The 20,667-nt window shown below is 33.6% G+C and overlaps 1 protein-coding gene across 2 annotated transcripts in view; it reads left to right on the top strand.

The window, feature by feature from the left end:
- DYNC2H1 (dynein cytoplasmic 2 heavy chain 1) overlaps window positions 1-20,667 on the top strand; it is a 374,041-nt gene that overhangs the window by 116,491 nt on the left and 236,883 nt on the right. The window contains exons 60-66 of one of the 2 annotated variants that reach the window (XM_003828371.5): window positions 5,405-5,491; window positions 8,191-8,317; window positions 9,833-9,974; window positions 10,593-10,702; window positions 15,785-15,805; window positions 17,919-18,017; window positions 19,850-19,973. In XM_003828371.5, the coding sequence (XP_003828419.1) occupies window positions 5,405-5,491; window positions 8,191-8,317; window positions 9,833-9,974; window positions 10,593-10,702; window positions 15,785-15,805; window positions 17,919-18,017; window positions 19,850-19,973 (710 nt within the window). The remainder of the gene's footprint in view (window positions 1-5,404; window positions 5,492-8,190; window positions 8,318-9,832; window positions 9,975-10,592; window positions 10,703-15,784; window positions 15,806-17,918; window positions 18,018-19,849; window positions 19,974-20,667) is intronic. The other variant, XM_003828370.6, reaches the window with a different exon arrangement.

Consider the following 20,667-nt stretch of genomic DNA (forward strand, 5'->3'; position numbering starts at 1 on the left):
TTTTCACAATATCGATTCTGCCCATCTGTGAGCATGGGATATGTTTCCATTTGTTTGTATCATTTGTTTGTAACCATATCCTTGGTTAGGTGTATTCCTAAGTATTTTTTTTTTTTTTTTGCAGCTACTGTAAAAGGAGCTGAGTTCTTGATTTGATTCTTAGTGTGGTTGCAGTTGGTGTATAGCAGAGCTACTGATTTGTGTACATGAATTTTATGCTCTGAAACTTTGCTGTATTCATTTACCAGTTCTAGGAGCTTTTTGGATGAGTCTTTAGGGGTTCCTAGGTATATAATAGTATCATCAGCAAACAGTGGCAGTTTAGCTTCCGCTTTACCAATTTGGATGCCCTTTATTTCTTTCTCTTGTCTGATTGTTCTGGCTAGAACTTATAGTGCTATGTTGAATAGAAGTGGTGAAAGTGGGCATCCTTGTCTCTTGTTCCAGTTCTCATGGGGAATGCATTCCACTTTTCCCCATTCAGTATAATGTTGGCTGTGGGTTTGCCATAGATGGCTTTTATTACCTTAAGGTATGTCCCTTCTGTGCCAATTTTGCTGAAGATTTTAATCATAAAGGGACACTGGATTTTGTTAAATGCTTTTTCTGTGTCTATTGAGATGATTATGTGATATTTGTTTTTAATTCTGTTTATGTGGTATATCACATTTATTGACTTAACGTATGTTAAACCTGCATCCCTGGTATGAAACCCAGTTGATCATGGTGGATTATCTTTTTGATATGCTATTGGATTTGGTTCACTAGTGTTTTGTGGAGGATTTTTGCATCTGTGTTCATCAGGGATATTGGTCTATAGTTTTCTTTTTTTGTTATGTCCTTTCCTGGTTTTGATATTAGGGTGATACTGGCTTCATAGATTGATTTAGGGAGGATTCCCATCTTCTCTATGTTTTTGAATAGTGTCAATAGGATTGGTACCAATTCTTCTTTGAATGTCTTATAGAATTAAGCTGTGAATCCGTCAAGATTTTAAAATTACCATTTCAATCCTGCTGCTTGTTATTGGTCTGTTCAGAGGTTCTGTATCTTCCTGCTTTAATCTAGGCGGGTTGTATATTTCCAGAAATTTATCCATCTCCTCTGGGTTTTCTAGTTTATGTGCATAAAGGTGTTCATAGTAGCCTTGAATAATCTTTTGTATTTCTGTGGTGTCAGTTGTAACATCTCCCATTTCTTTCTAATTGAGCTAATTTGTATCTTCTCTCTTCTTTTCTTGGTTAATCTTGCAAATGGTCTATCAATTTTATTTTTTCAAAGAGTGAACTTTTTGTTTCATTTATCTTTTGTATTTTTTTTGTTTCAATTTCATTTAGTTCTGCTCTAATCTTCGTTATTTTTTTTTTCTTTTGGGTTTGGGTTTGGATTGTTCTTGTTTCTTCAGTTCCATGAGGTGTGACCTTAGATTGTCTATTTATACTCTTTCATACTTTTTGATATAGGCATTTAATGCTATGAGCTTTCCTCTTGGCACCATCTTTGCTGTATTTTAGAGGTTTTGATAGGTTGTATTACTATTATAATTCAGTTCAAACAATTTTTCAACTTCCATTTTGATTTCATTGTTGACCCAACAATCATTCAGGATCAGGTTATTTAATTTCCACATATTTGCATTGTTTTGAAGGTCCCTTTTGGAGTTGATTTCCAGTTTTATTCCACAGTGGTCTGAGAGAGTACTTGATATAATTTCGATTTTCTTAAATGTACTGAGACTTGTTTTGTGGCCTGTCATATGGTCTATCTTGGAGAATGTTCCATGTGCTAATGAATAGAATGTATATTCTGCTGTCATTGGCTAGAATGCTCTGTAAATATCTGTTAAGTCCATTTGTTGTAGGGTATAATTTAAGTCCATTATTTCTTTGTTGACTTTCTGTCTTGATGACTTGTCTCGTGCTGTCAGTGGAGTATTAAAGTTTCTCACTATTATTGTGTTGATGTTTATCTCATTTCTTAGGTCTAGTAGTAATTGTTTCATAAATTTGGGACTTCCATTGTTAGGTGCATATATGTTTAGGATTGTGATATTTTCCTGTTGGACTAGTCCTTTTATCGTTATATAATGTCCCTCTTTGTCTTTTTTAATTGCTGTTGCTTTAAAGTTTGTTATGTCTGATATAAGAATAGCTACTCTTGCTTACTTTTGGTGTCCATTTGCATGGAATATGTTTTTCCACCCCTTTACCTTAAGTTTATGTGAGTCCTTATTGTGTCAGGTGAGTCTCTTTTAGACAGCAGAAACTTGGTTGGTGAATTCTTATCCATTCTGCCATTGTGTATCTTTTAAGTGGAGCATTTACGCCATTTACATTCAGTGTTAGTATTGAGATGGGAGGTTTGGGTCCATTACTGATGAGCTGGTATAATCCTTTGGGGGTGTTAAAGAACCTTGTTTTGTCATATTACCACAATTGTTTTTCTGGTTCCTTCTCATTTGGGTAGACTATGTCAGAGGGAAGATCTGGGATTCAAGTGCAGCTGATCAGATTCTTTTGCCTCATGGGGCGCTCCCTTGCTGTGATGGTCTTTCCCTTCCCCTAGGAATGGGTAGTTCTGAGATCTGAACTGTAGTGATTGTTTTTGCGCTTCCGGGTCTAGCTACCCAGCAGAGCTACTGGGCTCTGGGCTGGTGTTGAGGAGTGTCTGCACAGAGTCCTGTGATGTGATCTGTCTTCAGGTATCTTAGCTGTGGATACCAGCACCTGCTCCACTGGAGGTAGCAGGGGAATGAAGTGAACTCTGTGATGGTCTTTGGTTGCGTTTTTGTTTAGTGTGCTGGTTTTGTGTTGGTTGGCCTCCAGCCAGGAGGTGGCGCTTTCAAGAGTGCATCAGCTGTGGTCCTATAGGGAGGATGCAAACTTGCCCTAGGGACACCTGGTTAAATCTTCAGGTTTCTCAGGCGGTAGGCAGGGCCTTAGAGCTTTCAAGATATTATGACCTTTGTTTTTGGCTACCAGGGTGGGTAGAGAAAGAACACCTGGTGGGGGCAGGGATAGATGTGTCTGAGCTCAGCCTCTCCTTTGGTGGGGCTTGTTGTGGCTGCTGTGGGGGATGGGGGTGTGGTTTCCAGTCCAATGTAATTATATTCCCAGGGGGATTATGGCTACCTCTGCTGAGTCATGCAGGTCACCCAGGGTAGTGGGGGAAAGCCAGCAGGCACAGGCCTCACCGGCCTCCTATGTAGTCTGCAGTCCTAAAGGCTGGTCTCACTCCCACCATGCCCCAACAGCACCAAATGTATTTCCAGGCAGCCAGTGACCAGGGCTGAGAACTTGCCCCAGACCATGAGCCTTCCGTTGAGAAAGCAAGCAGACTTAAGTTTTTTGGTATCTCAGGGAGCCTGCAGTGGTGACCCAGTTCCTTCAAAGGGTCTGTGGATTCTTTTGGCTTTCCTAGTATGTTCCTGCAGTAGTTCTTGCAGCGAAAGTTCACCATGTACGTCTCCACATGCTCCTCTGTCTGTCTGAGTGGGAGCTGCAAGCTAGTCCTGCCTGCTATCTGTCATCTTAATCCTAATTGACCTATATTCTTGATTTTCAATTTTTGACATTATCTATTAATTTCATACTGTGTATTAAAATTTATTCATCTTATTTCCTTTCATGTACACTTTTTGGTTCTTAATATAAGAATTGCCTCCTTTTTTTAGTTGATTATATTTACGTATCACAAATTTATCCACAGTTTCTCTGTCAGAGCCCTGAAACATCTTCATTGATCTGTGTGTTCTATTTATTTTTTCTTAGCTTTAGGCCTGCTGCTTAAGGCTGTTGTCTTGGGGCTTCTCTTCAGCATTGTTCTAGAGATTACCTATTGTATTCTTTTATTATGAATTCCTGTCTTTCTCTTCCTTCTTTTAGTTCTTCAGATTTCTAGAACACATCTTCCATGGTAGAAAGAGTATATGGGCTGTAACATATTTTGAGATTTGCATGTCTAAAAGTGTCTATAATATATTATTGTATGTGATCAATAATTGGGTTGTGTTTAAATACTAGACTAGAAATAGTTTTAGCTCACAATTTTGAAGGCCTTATTCTATTGCAGTAATTCTCAAAATTTGGTTCCTAGACCGGCAGCATCAGCATCACTTTGGAACTTGTTAAAAGTACAGATTTTTAAACTCCACCCAAACTAACTGATTCTGATTCAGATATATTGAGGGGGAGGGGACAGTAAGGCCTCGCAATCTCTGTTTTGACGGGTAATTTTGGTGTACACTGAAGTTTGAGAACCCCTGCTGTACTCTCCTCTAGAGTTCAGTGTTGCTTTTAAAAAGTCTAAGGCTACTTTGATTCCCAGTGTTTTGTATGTTACCCCATATTTTTAGGGAGTTAGGAAGCTTTCTTGACCTGTCTGATCTTTGGTTGTTAGTTATTAATCATGAGTTTTAGAAGTATGACTGGAAGCCCTGTGTGTGTGGCCTGGGCTCCTTGGCTGCTGAGCATCACTGTAAGGCGATCAAATATGGACTGGCCATTTTATGGCAACCCCTTAATATTTGTGGGTATTTTGAGAGGATAAGGTGTCAGTCATTTTACTGTAAAAGAATCTTTTTATCTTTCACCTAGGATGTGTGCATAGAGGTTGATGGAGATGAGTAAGGGCATAAGCTAGACTTGCAGCATTCTGGGTTATGTTAGAGGTAGTCAGCTCTCAATAGAGGATGGATTCTGAGGTCCAACTCTTTGTAATATCAATTATTAAATAATCTTCTGTATTTAGCTTTATTGTTACCTTCATAAGTATCTGTTTACATTTTCTGAACATTTTAGGATTCTGCTTTTTTTGGCTCCTCTTTGTATAGGTATTTTAGCTTTTGGCTTTTTGCGTTCCGGTATGTTAGTTATTACTTTTTAAAATTTTATTGAACTTTGAGGGTGCAGGAGGCTGAGGTGGGAAGATTGCTTAAGCCTAGGAGTTTGAGGCTGCAGTGGGCTCTGATCGCACCACTGCTCTCTAGCCTGAGAAACAGAGTTAGACTCTGTCTCTTAAACAAAGAAAATTATTTTTGAAATTTCTCCTATTTCATACTTTCCTCTTTGATCTCTGTGCATATGTATCTTTCTTATTTTCTTGGCTTCATTTTAGTAGGGTTCTAGAAGGGATAGAAGATAAATACATATGTTTACCATTTTTATCCAGAAATTTACATGTATGAGTGTTTTTAAATATAAATTCCTAGAAGTGGTATAGTTGGGTCAGAGGAAACACTTCTAATTTTAGCGTTGCTTTTCAAATTAAATTCTAAGTAAAGGTGTTATAATACTGAGTTACTGACAGTTTTAATTGTCATATGATTACATTTTAAGGTGCTGCTGCTGCTTTATAGTTGATATCTAAAATAGAATGACTTGTATAATATTGAGTTATATTTTAGGAATCTGAAGAAAACTGAAGACAGAAAAAGGAAACTAGAGGAGCTTCTTAGTTCTGTTGGTCAAAAGGTATCAGAACTCAAAGAAAAGTAAGTTATATTTTGAAGTGTATTTTGGATAATGCTGAGAGTGTTTACATTTGACATCTTGATTTCTTTCTTGTTTTGACTTTTAAGATTTAGACTCTTACGTCAGATGATGCTGTGGGACCCAGTAGTCTATAATCTTTTTAAGGGTACATTATTATGTTTAAAAATTCTATCCTTTTAACTTTTTTCTCTTTTGTGTTAAAAAAAATTTCTTCATGCAAATATTATACTCAAGTTAAGGATCATTTTTGAATATTATTAGTCTTAAAGCCTTTCATGTATCCCATTTAGTACAGGGTAGAAAATATTGGTATGGGAATTAGAAATGTTAGAACATTTTCTTTTAAAACTTGTGAAGATTGAAAAGCTGAATAATATCTGATTTAATACAGTGTATGTTGAAGTGATGTATCATACTTCCTTTTTTAATGGAAGCAAAACTAATTATTTTACCAAGAAATTATTCAGATTAAAACTATGAATTTTTTCTCTATGTTCAGGAAACAATTTTCTCTGTCTCTCTGTGTGTTTCTCTCTCCCCCTCTCTCTCTTCTTCCATTTCTCTTTCTGTCTCACCAATATATACTTATAGAGAAATACTTATAGAAAAAAAGCAAACCGAAAAGAAAACCCCAAACCCATAAACCCAGTGTTTTCAATATTCCTGAACAATTATTATGTTAGAAATATAGGAAATAATTCACATCATTTTTTTCCCAGGTATTATTAGAGAAGTATAAGAAAAATAAGTATAATGTATTATTTTCACTGTCATGTGCTCACAATCAGTACTTAATATTCAGCGAATTCTCAAATATTTATTGAATAATTAGCTTGTTATAGCAATGTTTTGACTTCATTTATTAGTCACTTGCTGTGTTAGGTGTTATACTGGGTAATTTATGTATTTATTTCTTGAATCCTTAAAACAATGATGAGAAGTAAATCTATTTCTATTTAGCAGATTAGGAAGATTAGAATTATATAGTCTTTTTTGTCTGAAGTTGAGCAGCTAGTAAAATACTAAGCCATGTTAGATACTAGAATTGTCTAATTCCGTAAAGTTTCTGCTCTTAACCATTGCACCATACTACCATTATTTTGGAAGGATTATTATAAGAACTTTTGGAATTAACTTTTAATTTTAAATAAAACAGAATGACATTTTTCATTATAGAGTCATTGTCAAGAATGAATTAATGTTGGTTACCATGCTGTTACTTATACTGATCCTTAATTAAGGTTTAATTGACTCTAGGCGATGAGTAACAGTCTTATTTTCTTATACATCAACAAAGAATAAAGGACTTGAAAATTAAGCATGATCTATCAATTTTTAAATTCTAATTTTACAAAATTAAAGAGATGCTTTCCATTTCTAATACAACTTATACAGAGATATGAGAGTTGATTTAATGCAACAAATATTCATTGCAAAACCATGTTCAAGGTGTAATATGAAATGTTGTGGTCAATAAAGATGCAGCTTTCCATTTCCAGGTTTTAGAACAGTGCTGTTTAATGGAACTTCATGAGATTATGGAAACGTTCTGTGCTCTGTGTTATCCAGTATGGTAGCCAATAGTCATATGCGGTTACTGAGTATTTGCAGTGTTTGTAATATGACTGAGGAATTGAATTTAAAATTTTATTTATCTTTAATAATTTAAATTTAAATAGCCGTAAGGTGGCTAGTGGCTATTTGTCCATATTGGACAAATTGGTTCTAGAGTCTTATGTCTAGGGAAAGAAGGAAGAAGGCACTTAGAAAGACAATGAAATATACTGTAAAGTACATGCAACTTAATGCCAGTCACATCTGTATATGAATTTTAGATCCTCTGCTGATTATTGATGAGAACCTGAGAAATAATTTATTTGGGTTTAAGTTTACATATGTATAGCATAAGATTTATAATACTTAACTGGAACTGTTCTGGAGAATTAAATGCTGTTTTTTTTTTTTTTTTTTTTTGATGCTTGGCACCACCCTGGGCATATTATAAGCACTTACACATATTTGTTGAATGACTAAATAATCATGTCAAATATTACTATTACATTTAATAAAATCACACACATATTTTTCAAGGAAAATAATTTAAAAAGAAAATTATAAAGATCAATGAATATAGGGAGAGATTATATATAATGTACTAAAATGAATTTTGAAATTTTATTTGTATTTTTAGTGGTAGATGTTAGAGGGCGTTGGGCTGTGGGGTGAGGAAGGGTGTGGTTGGAAGATACTCTAGCAAATGGAACATTCTGAAGAACACTGGAGATAAAGGATAGGATATTTACTGATAATGTAAAATTCTTCCGATATTGACATATATTAATGGTTTTGCTGATCAGTAATATAATGAAATAAAACTAGAAAGGCAGATGGGATGTTTAGGACAGTGCCTTGAATGCCGTATTGGCAAATTTTTATATAATGCAGTACAGCACGGAGGCCCTGTCAAGTTTTTTAAGGTAGAGAATGCTACACTTTATGTGTGTGTGTGTGTGTGTGTGTGTGTGTGTGTGTGTGTATTGGTTTGTCTCTTCTATTAATGATACTTTGTATGCAAACATTAATAGTATTATCATTAATTAAATTATGGCATAAAAGTTTACTTTATTACCTATGGATAATTTCATTAAATCTCTCCCAAATCCTTTTTGCTTTTAATTAAATTTTAATGTTTACATAGATTTCAGAGCAGGACTTCAGAAGCTGCCAAACTTGAGGCTGAAGTAAGCAAAGCACAAGAAACAATCAAAGCTGCAGAAGTCTTAATTAATCAGCTTGATAGAGAACATAAGAGATGGAATGCACAGGTTTGTTTGAGAGAGGGGCTGTGAGGAGGCTACCTTTAAAATGCAGGAAATCTATAATGTAATGTATGTTAAGAAAAAGGAGAGAAAGATCCATTAATTTGCACCTGGCTCAGGATAAATAATCTAGATATAAATGGCCATTATGTGAATTACTCTTTAAACAAAGTGTCTTTATATGAATAGATTTTTAGGCAAAGCAGCCTATTTTCCTTTCAGTTCCGTATGTTATGAGAGATGGGCAGGATGAAAATGAGTGGATGGAAAACTTAGTACTCCTTAGAATTTTCTTTGAATTAACCTTCACCAGGACAGTAATTTTAGGATTTGACACTGTTGGCTATTTATTTTTTGTTGAGATATTTTATTATTTTGACTTTTTAGTGTTGTCTCTTGTTTTTTCTTGGTTTATTTCTGAAATCAGTTAAGCTTTCTTTCCTTTCCTGATCCTCCTCATCTGCTCATCCAGTAATGTTGATTGTCCTTGTTATTCTCTTCCACAGCAGCTTTTTCTGCAACTGCCTTGGGGGTTATCTCATCCCTTCACAATATCACCTACACCTTCATAATGACCAGAGCTACATTTCCAGACTACTGAGTTTTAAATGTGTATTTCCAACTATACATTAGACATTTGCATTTAATTGTCTCTGAGGAACTCAAACCCAACATGTCCAAATTATTTTCTTTTTCTTATTCCAAGTCTCCTTTATTTTCTATTTCACTGGAGGCATCTTTCTTTGGGCATCAATACTAAAAACATGTGGGTTGTCTTAGACTCTTCCCTGTTTACTTGTCATATCCATTTGCAAATATTCTTTATATTTGTCTTCTATCTTTAATGCCAATTTCTTTTCATTTCTCATCTGACTTTTTTAATGTCTTCCTCCTATCTGACCCTTTAATTAGTTCACCCTTCATTTGTCAGCTGAATTATCTTTATAAAACCCAATCTGATTACATTACTCATTGCTTGCTTAAATGCTTTCAATGGCTCACGTCACAGTTTAAAATAGAAATTCCTTTGCATGTCGTGGAAAACCTTTCACAATCTGCCTTTAATTAACTCTCTCTCTCTTCTTTCCTTTAATATAACTACTCTTTCTGCTGAATCTTGTGCTTTATTTACAATAACCTTTTTGCTAATGGGTCTTCATGCTGTACCTTTGTTTTGTCCCTTTGTTCATTCTCTGTGTCTTAATCTTAGTTTACAAAGTGGTGCAAACTCACATTTAACTGTGATTGGGATGAAAGTTCTGCTTTCTTTAAAATCATTAAGAACTTTCAATGACTAAATATGTTTGTTTCTACAAATATATTAGGATTTTATACTTTTAAAAAATATCACAGCAGAGTCTGAGATCTTTTTGATGGTTTTACATTTTGACCGTTACATTCAAAACGAGGAGTTATTACCTGTGATTTTCCCCCTCACAGTCAAAACCGTAAAACTGTCATTTTCTTTAATGTTAGAACATACTCATATATCTCCCTCTTTCTTCTCTCTCTTTTTTCCAGGTTGTAGAGATAACAGAGGAATTAGCTACTCTTCCTAAAAGAGCTCAACTTGCCGCTGCATTTATTACATATCTTTCTGCTGCTCCTGAATCTCTGAGAAAAACCTGTTTGGAAGAATGGACCAAGTCAGCTGGTCTTGAGAGTTTGTATTTAGTTATTCCTGATCTTGAGAGTTTGTATTTAGTTATTCCTGAATTTAAAATTTCAATATACTAAAAATAGACCCTTTGTTCTCTGTTATTTTACCTTTTTTAAACGGGGGAAATTTTATATGGGTTCCAAGGATACCCTAGCTACTTTAGATTTGCCGAATTCCACAAATGTTCTTGAATTTGCTTTATTAATAGGTTTTTCTATTCTTAAATCACTGTAAAAAAGTGAGATGACTGAATTATTTTTGATATTGCATAGATGCAATTAAACATTATGTTACTTTTATTTTTATAATAATTTTATTTCATAGGCTGAGATGCAAGAACTTTAAAATTCTTTGTGATGTTAGTGGTATTTTACAAAATTATTTTCGTTTGTGAAACAGTCACTCAAAGAAATAGGACTTCATGGAGTTCCATTCCTTTGCACTTTTTGTTTTTGTTTTAGACTTTTTTCTCCGTGGGTTTGGGTGTTAAATGTGGAAGAATGGGTTTCAAGTAAGGACTGTGATAGGACTTTTGTTTCGGAATAAATAGCTTTATTTCCTTCCCTTCATCAAGTACAAGATCATTGTAGTGAAGTATTATCAATATCTTCAACTTTTCAGAATTTGATCTGAGGAGATTTCTTTGTACTGAAAGTGAGCAGTTAATTTGGAAAAGTGAAGGCCTACCATCAGATGACCTTTCCATAGAAAATGCTCTTGTAATATTACAGGTAGTTAATTTATTTTAATTTTTTTATTAGAAATGTTTTATTGTCAAGCTTGCTGTAGAAATTGTGTTCTTCGTATTCTTAGTCTTTCACAGTTACCCTTTTCTTACTAAAATAAAAATATTTTGCTAATGAAAACCCATCAATGATTCAGTTACTGAGTGTATGACTTTCTGTATAATTTATTTTTTACCTTAATATAAAAGTATAAAGTGACATTCTTTTGATGGCAAAATATTCTAAATTGTATTTCCTAATAGTAATAGAAATATTTTAGGGATACCCAATTCATTGGTTATATAGTTTCTTCATGAGTACAGACTAGAATATATGACTTCATAAATTTTATGTTTTTATTTCATTTAATTTTGCCAAACAAAATTAGCAAAAAGTGAAGATAAGTTTTGGCTTATCAATTAGAGATAATCATACACATATTTTGGAAATTTGTTTTGTCACATAGTGCACATTTTCCAAAGCTATTTAAAATGGAAAATAGCATAACCTTATTATCAGTGAATGTGAAAACCAAATTCAAAGCCATGTACACAAATAAATAATCACTTGAATAAAGTTTGGTTTTTCCCATTAACTTGGTTTACTTTTCTTGATATGGAAATTGGAAGATGATTTTTACTTCTTGATAATGTGATTTTTCTATTGTTTCTGTCAATAGTTTATATTTCATAATAAATATTAGTATTCCTTTTCCTCTCAGTAATCCTTCTCTCTGCCTACACTCTATTTCCTTATTCTTATTTTTTAACTCCATAGTCTCAAAGAAAGCGTGAACATTAAACATGCTCCTCTTTATGTAGCGTAAACTGTATTATAAGATTCATATTTTAGGTGCTGTTCATTACTTGATAATTTGTTCTGTTTTATTAGACCTATTAATCAGCTGACTATGCTTCAGCTCACTGTATTGGTAACTTAGCGGTAGAGAAGTTGCTGACCACTAATTGAATAGTTTTGCTTTCTATTAATTTGATTTTGCCTGTTTTTAAATTTACTTTAAAAAATTGTTTTATTATTTTCACAATGGAATCACAAATATGAAACTCTAAATGCTTATGTAAATAAATGTATTACATTATAGCAAACTATATGCTTTTTATTATATTTGTTATTCCCTCCCTAAGGTTACATAGCCACATCTTTTTCCTGTTTCAATAATCCAAGAAAGCAATTGATTGCAAATTAAAAAAAAAAAGTTTAAGAATTCTTTTTTATTCCATAAGAAACAAGGGGAGGGTGGTAAGTCTGTAGACAAAATATGTTTATCAGAATAATTTTTTTACCAATGTTAATTGAAAATGCTTAGTTTTGTATTCTGAATTGTCTTTCATGATGGATATGGGAAATTGCCTTTGAAATTAATAAGATTAAATTTACTTTGTATTTAACATTGCTAAGTTCCTTTTAGATAATTACTTGCATTTATATGACAAAACAAAAATCATTGGAAACATTTCTTAGGGTAATTAGTTATTTTGTTGAAATGAATTCGCTGTTATGGTCAACACTCCATCTCAGTTTTAAGGTGTACTAGATTTAAAATTAGTTGTAGTTTAAGGGTGTGATTGGATAGCACGTAATCTGTAACATCAACTCATTAACATCACCATGTATGTAAAATTAAATCTCTAAATATATATTAGTTGGGCTTCTTGGAAAAGATGGCTAGACATGGTAAATAATATGCATTTGTGATTCAGAGATATAATCTCCTCATTAACTATGCTAAAGCTGGCCTGGTGTAGTGGCTCATGCTTGTAATCCCAGCACTTTGGGAGGCAAGGCGGGTGGATCACTTGAGGTCAGAAGTTTGAGACCAGCCTGACCAACATGGTGACACCCTGTCTCTACTAGAAATATAAAAATTAGCTGGGCATTTTGGCATGCACCTGTAACTCCAGCTACTCAGGAGGCTGAGACAGGAGAATTGCATGAAACTGGGAGGCAGAAGTTGTAGTGAGCCGAGATCACACCACTGCATACTCCAGCCTGGGTGACAGAGTGAAACTTCTCAAAACACACACACATACACACACACACACACACACACACACACACACACACACACACCAATGCTAAAGCTTTTCTGAGGTTCTCCCTCTCAGTGGAGGAGGCTTTGCTAAGAAAGGCTTTTGTGTCTAAAACTATTCTTTTATTGGTCTTACAAAGTCTTACAAAGCATTACAAAATTACAAAATTCAAAATTACAAAATTACAACAGTCTTACAAAGCATTACAAAAATATGCTTAAAATTCTCATATTTAGGTTAAGCTAACTATTGAAGTGCATGTATTGCCGCAGAGAGTAATTAGTCAAATTCTTATATACCCTTGGTCTTACAACAGGAATTAGTTTTACTACGTTAGCAGAAAGCTCATGTGACCTATGTATTTGAGAGACAGGGAAAAATTTGGCCATAGTGACCATATGTCCTGGATTGCTTGGTCTATGGTTTGCATTTGTTGTCCTGATACAATTATTAATAGTTTTCCTTTCACTTTCAACAGTGTCCTGGCTTGGGTGATAAATTATATGATCTAATATTGGTCAACTCAGTGGATAATGGAAAGTATAATAAGGCTGTTAGAAACTATGGAGAAGATGTGAGTGAAAAGCATCAAGAAAGGAAGTGGAGAAGATGACTAATTAAAATATCAGATTTTATATGGGTTTTTCTTGTGATGACATCTATTGAATATTTGTGTTTTATTGTTATAGACAGTTCAGTGTCAAATTGGTTTTAACCACTCAAAATTTCTTAGATTTTTTTTTTCTTGCTGCCTTTTGGTATATGCTGAGGAAATGCAAACTAATGTGATACTAGTCTAAGAATATAAAATTATAATGGTAAAATTTACAACTTTAAAGTTAACTTCTCCACATAGGAAAAAGTTTTTCAATCCCCACATAAGTAATAACAATAATCAATACTTGCGTATTACTTACCATGTTGTGCATATATTACTGTTTAAGAATAAATAGGTAAAGCACTTAAACACATAACTCATGTAATTCTCAAATCAACCCAATCTGTTAGATACATGTGTTATCCCTTTTATAGATAAGGACATTGAGGCACAGAAGAGTTAATTCACTTGTCTAAGGTCACATGGCTATCAAGTGGTAGAGCCAGGATTCAAACCCAGGCCACCTAGCTCCTGTCTATACACTTCTCGTAGGAGAGAGAGTGTGTGTGTGTGTGTGTGTGTGTAACCTTATTTATTTTATATTCTTGTTAATGTAATTCTCCTTAGTGAATCAAGAGTTAGGCTTTAGTTTTATTTATAAAATGTTTTTGCATTTGTCCCATTTATAAGTATTGAAAATAGACATAACATTATAGGGTGTACTAGGTGTTTTAAAAATTATCTCTTTCAAAAATATCCTTTGACCAATCTTTTTTTCCCCCAAGGAGAGAAGAATTTAAATAGAGATTATGTATCTTTAGTTTTTAACCTGTTTTTTGAACTCTTGACCTATAGTTCTAACTACCTGTTAGATATTTTTACCCATGCTTTCTAGGCAGCTCAAAATTTATCAGCCTTTAACTAAATTCACCATTTTTTTAAGTCAAAAATCCTCCAGTGGCCAGTTATAGCACATTTAAGGGAAAAAACTAGCAATTTATGCTTTTAAATAGCTGAGATGTCTAAAAGGTTGGGGCAAGCTTCTGAATTAAAATAATTTTTACCAGGAGATCTCTGCCTCCATTTTATAAGATGGATTCATTCCCAGATGGGTTCTCTTTACCCTTTGTTAACCTTGTCCATTGGTGACTCCATGTTTACCATTATTAGAGTTTATGTTTCCAGACTAAAGATGTGTCATTCACTCCCTCTGCACCATAGATAATATGCCAGTCTCCCAAAAGGATTCTGATTGGTTAGCTTAGATCATCTAATCATATTGATAACCCATCAGAAATACATTTAGTGGGACATGCAGGGTAGGCAAGGTAGCTCTCTACTATAGAACTCATTTTTCTTCCTCTCACTCCCTATAACCTGCTTCTCTTATTTTCTACCACCAGAGATATCACAGTCTTTTCTCAGTAATGCAAGCTACAACCCTGCACGTCATTCTTACTATGTCTCTTTACTTTTTTATTCAGTTAATTATTCAACTAATCTTGTCAAATCTATTTCTCAAATGTCTCATGAATTCATCCTGTTTTAATCACTTCCACTGCCAGTGGCTTCATTTATGCCTTCATCATTTTGTATATGGATAAATATATCATTATACCAGCTGATTCCTTGTCTCCAGTACCACTTCCTTTACTGTTGTTGGAGTGATTTTTCTAAAACATTAATCTGATCATAATATTGCCTCAATTAATATATTTTAGTGATTTCCAATTGTCTGCAGTATAAAAATTTCATTATCCTTAGACATGGCATAAAAAGCTGATCATGATCAGACAGACTCCAGGTTACTCCTGCCATTTTATATGCATCACCTTTGCCCATATTTATTTTTCTTTAGCTATACCAGAGTACTCTAAGTTTTCCAAATACTCCAAACCTTTTTATTCCCCTCTATATCATGCTGTTGTTTTTGCCTGAAATGTTTTTCTTTCTTCACTTCTTTGCCTAGCTGATCTCTCTTGTCTTAGTTTGACTTGAACTGTTTTCTAGCCATAACTTCGCCTATCATCCTTCGGTAGCAACTTGTGCACCTCTTGATGATGAAATTTTTATTTTTGCATCTTTATTGCCTGTAAAGTTATTGAGGTTAAGGGAGGGAATGTATTTTATTAATTTCTGTACTCCTCATACTATCTTACTATAGTTGTTATCCAACATATAGTAGATGAAGTAATGAACAAATGAGTAAATAAATGAAAGCTCAACATTTTTGGATTGAGTATAGTTGTAGAATTTAACTATATTTAATCATGGAATACAGAGATAAAATGTACCATGGAAATCTTATCTAAATCTGTCTGGAGACGTAAAATAAGATGACAACAAACTTGTAAGTACCCTTTGAAAAACTTAAGCATGTTTTCTTTGCTAAAAACATTTTGAAACATTACCTTTCTTCTTTTCATTTAACTGCATCAGATCATTGGTTTGAAATCATGGGTAAGAACTTTTTAAAAATTAAAAATAATTACTTTTGTAGTTAGGCAAAATGCAGAATTGTGAAATGTGTGCTATTGAATGCTAGCATAAAATTAGATCAAAAACCTGGGTGCAGCACCAGCCTGTAACACTTCACAGGCTATTTACTAACCACATCATTGTGCTTCGAGTAGTACATTTACGTGATGGAGCAGTAAGTGAAACCTCTAGAAATAGATGCTGGGTGATGCTCATACAGTGTAACGTATCAGGAGGTATGATGGGAGTAGTCTACTGTGGATGCAAGTGAAAACAAGGTACCCTGTCTGTGGACCATTTTAAAATAATAATAAAGCTGTTTTAAAGTTGTTCATCTCTTTATTATCACCATGTGCTAGCAATTGTAAACAGCATTGGTGATATAAAACTATTCATCCACAGGGCAGATAATTCCCACTATCTGCCTCCCTCTTGGTGTGCCACTGAGATAACCTGTATGTTCTTATTAGATATGCAGTGTTCCCCCCTTTTCTCCTGGGCATGTGTTCCAAGACCCTCAATGGATGCCTGAAAGTTCAGGTAGTACTGAACCCCATATTTATATATGGGGTTATACATTTTTATATAACACATACATACTATTTTATACACACATACATACTATGATATACATGCATGCATATATATACATACGATGTTTTTTCTAAACATACATACTATAATAAAGTTCGATGTATAAGTTACACACAGTAAGAGATTAACAACAACAATAATAAAATAGAACAACTATAACAGTATACTGTAATAAAAATTAAGTGAATAGTTTTTCTTTCTGCCTGTCAGAATATCTTACTGTACTGTACTCACCTATTTTTGGACTGTGGTTGACCATGGGTAACTGAAACCATGAAAATAAATTGTTGATAAGGGGGACTGCTGTACCCCATTCTAAGTTTTCATCTTACTCTGACTTTCATATGTGTTCTCTTATTCTTATAGCACACAATTGCATTACATTTTTCAGATAAATGTGAAAACTTAAGAAAAATTAGATCGGTTTAAATTTTAGTAGGTAGCAATGATTGTTAAATGACTTTTAAATTTATCATACATATGATATACATTTTATACATTTATAATTGGCTTTCTTCTGTCTACTAAGTGCCTTTGTGTGTGGAGGGCATTTTCACTGGTTTCTAACGCCCCTTTTTTTTTTGAGATGGAGTCTCTGTTGCCAGGCTGGAGTGCAGTGGTGTGATCTTGGCTCACTGCAGCCTCCGCCTCCAGGGTTCAAGCGATTCTCCTGCCTCAGCCTCCCAAGTAGCTGGGACTACAAGCGCCTGCCACCACGCCTGGCTAATTTTTGTATTTTTAGTAGAGATGGGGTTTCACCATGTTGGCTAGGATGGTCTTGATCTCTTGACCTCATGATCCATCCACCTCAGCCTCCCAAAGCCACCACACCGGGCCTGACTTCCTTTTCTTTAGAATTTAATTAGTGCAGGATGTTCTATAATGAATTTAGTTTTTAGTTCATTTCATTAGATCTTAACCTACAGCCCATGTAATTTTCTCTTCCAGGATACTCCTTGAGTAATATTGGATATATACTGCTTTAGAAGAATTAATGTCTTAAAATGTAAACAATTATATTGATAATTAGCAGTATTTTAATGATTTGCTCATACTTCTTTTTATGGCCTTTATAGTTTTTATTCAAACAAAGAAGATAGATAGATAGATAGATAGATAGGGAATAATTTGACTGTGTATTTTAAAAGCCAGAAAGAATGCTGCAAATGACATCAGCTTGAGACTAAAGCTCTTGCTTAGCATAATGTTAGTACAGATATTCTGTGTTATTTTGTGTTAAGTAGGACTGTACTCTCTATATTCTGGCTAAATGTAATTACCTAATATTAACTCCTGGTCACTGAAGATTTGTTAATATGGCTTGTGATGCAGCTAAAAACTGTATTTTTGTTTCTTTTTCATGGTTGTATATTTGTGTTCTCCAAAGCTTGAGAGAAAAGATCATTTAGTAATTGATTTATAATTTCTAGAAAACTATTTCCATTTAAATGAAAGCTTATAATCATTAAAAAACATTACTTTTCCTTTTTTTTTGTACTAGAGTCGAGTGTGCCCATTTCTTATAGATCCTTCTTCCCAAGCTACAGAGTGGTTAAAAACACATTTGAAAGACTCATGTTTAGAAGTTATCAATCAGCAGGTATGTATTATTTATAATTTACATACCAATTAGGAATGACCTCTTATAGTGAAAAGATCTTGGAGTCTATAATCAGAAAACATAAATTCAACACTGGGTCCTATTGTATGGGACCTGGGGCGAGAGATAAAACTCTTAGCTTCAGTTTTCTAATTTGTAAAAAATAGATAAGAATATTTATTTGATTCTGGGTATTGATCTAAGCCCTGGGAATTTAATAGTGAGTTCCTTCCCTTATGAAGATGACAGTCTAGTAGGATAGAGAAACAATTAAAGAAGCTTTGCACTAAGTTATGACTAATGACACAAGTATAAGCTGCTGTAGAAGTAGGAGCTTTTAAGTTAGCTTGGAGAATCAGAAAAGCCTTCTAGCCTTTTAGCATATTTACAGTTTCTCTGAATGCCTCTCATAATTTCCAATTTCTTTAACTCATTGACAGACATCTTTAATGTATCCCAAGATTTGATAATTGTTCAGTGAAATGTAATCATAGTCTTTTTGGTAGTGACTTCTCAGTTTCATGTTTACCTTGCAGAGGAAATTATTTTTGGTTAGGTTATTATTTTTTTAAAGGAAGACCTAATATATGATTAATTTTCATAGATAATTTTCAGGTGTTTCAAAAATTACCTCTAAAAGTTATTTTACTTGTAAAATGGGGTTATCTACCTTATTTTTTGTGTGATAAGAATAATTATAAATTAAATAATATGTAAAATACTTTAATAATCATTTATGGTTTGCATATATGCAAATCATTTATGGTTTGCAATATTATATATAACTATATATGCAAATCATTTATGGTTTGCAACATTATGTATGACTACATATAAGTATACTGTATATCTCTATAGTTATATACATTATAAGTACTATATATCTATGGTTATAGTTATATACATATATCACTATACTATATATCTTATATACATATAAGTATATAAATATACTATATATCTATAGTTACAGTTATATACATATAAGTACTGTATATATAGTCATAGTTATAGACATATAAGTAACTATATAGTTACTTTTATATATATGTACACACACACATATATATACACACACACATACCACACATACACACACAGACACACGCCTGGGGTGATGTTTAAAACTACTCCTTCCCTATCTAGAAAGCCTTAAAATTCTTGATTATTGAATTTTGCCTAAAGGTTCTTTTCAGAATTATCAGACCTATCCACCAAGAAAATGTTACTAGAATTCATCATCTTGCCTTTTTTCCCCCATTCAATGTGTGATTCTGAACATAAGCAGAGTAGGGTTCTTATTAATACATGGGTGAGTAATTTATTACTTATAGAATTTGAAATTGTGTTTCTATAACATTTTGAAATTACTGTAGAAAATCGAAGAAAGGCTTTTGTATTTTGGGGGAAATAGAGAGTTACTATTCAGTGGTTACAGTCATGCAAGATGGAAAAGTTCTAGAGATCTGTTTTGCAACATTGTGCTCACAGTTAACAATTCTGTACTATACACCTAAATACTGGTAAAGAGGTTAGATCTCAGGTTATGTGCATTTCTTTTTTAACCACAATTTTTAAAAATGTTAAAGTTCTTATTTTTCTTATTTGTGTATTTAAATTGTGAAATTTTTTGATAATTTATTCAACTAAAATAATTACCAAATACTTATGAGTAGAAAAACAATGATGAATAATTTGAATTATTAACATGAATATTAAATTTTTAAATATTCATATTATTTGTGTTAATATTTTCATTCATAATCTTTAAGGATGTTTGTAAATATTAAAGTAATTAAATAATTAATACGTATTCTTTTTTATTCAATTAGGATAGTAACTTTATCACAGCTCTTGAATTAGCAGTACGTTTTGGGAAAACCCTTATTATACAAGAGATGGATGGTGTAGAACCTGTTCTGTATCCATTATTGAGACGAGATCTGGTTGCTCAAGGTAAATAATTGACACTTTCCAGAGTGTAAATATTTTTTAAATTTCCAAAGTAAGTAATTAAACCAGGTGCAAGCTTTCAAGAGTCCTCTTCCAGTGGAGTCACACATGATGGGCTTACTTCCTTCAGCAATATGTGTAAAGTTGTGACAATATGTGTAAAACGTTGTTTATCAGGGAAGCTCAGTAGAGACCTAGCACCCATAGTTTACTGGGGGTTGATTACGTAAGCACACTCTCCCTAGCACATTACAAAATTCTAGACTCCCTGAAGGAAAGCAGGTGTAGCATAAACTATATTGTTTGTACAAACAGTTTAGGCACAGTGAGCCACTTTTTTGAGTTCTGAGGATGGTGAGAACTCTCCCAAAATCTAAGTTCCCAGGTGCTGGTTATGGGCCAACTTTACAAGCAGCCCTTCCTAAAGAGTCTCAGATTGCTATGTTAATTCTTTTCTGCATAGGAACCTAGCCCAGTCTTGGATGATTAGAAAGCTATGCCTTGAAACTTAAAGAGCATATCATGCAAAGTGTATACACATACATATGTAGACATGTACATATACGTACGTGAATGTATGCCACATACGTTGCTAGCATAGCAAACTTTAAATAGAAAATTGATGTTATTGGGGCAAGGCAGAGAAATAGCAAAGCATGCACTATTCTTTGATAATCTATTGTCCCTCACATAGATA

The sequence above is a fragment of the Pan paniscus genome, chromosome 9 (genome assembly GCF_029289425.2).
Source record: "Pan paniscus chromosome 9, NHGRI_mPanPan1-v2.0_pri, whole genome shotgun sequence".
NCBI lineage: Eukaryota > Metazoa > Chordata > Mammalia > Primates > Hominidae > Pan > Pan paniscus.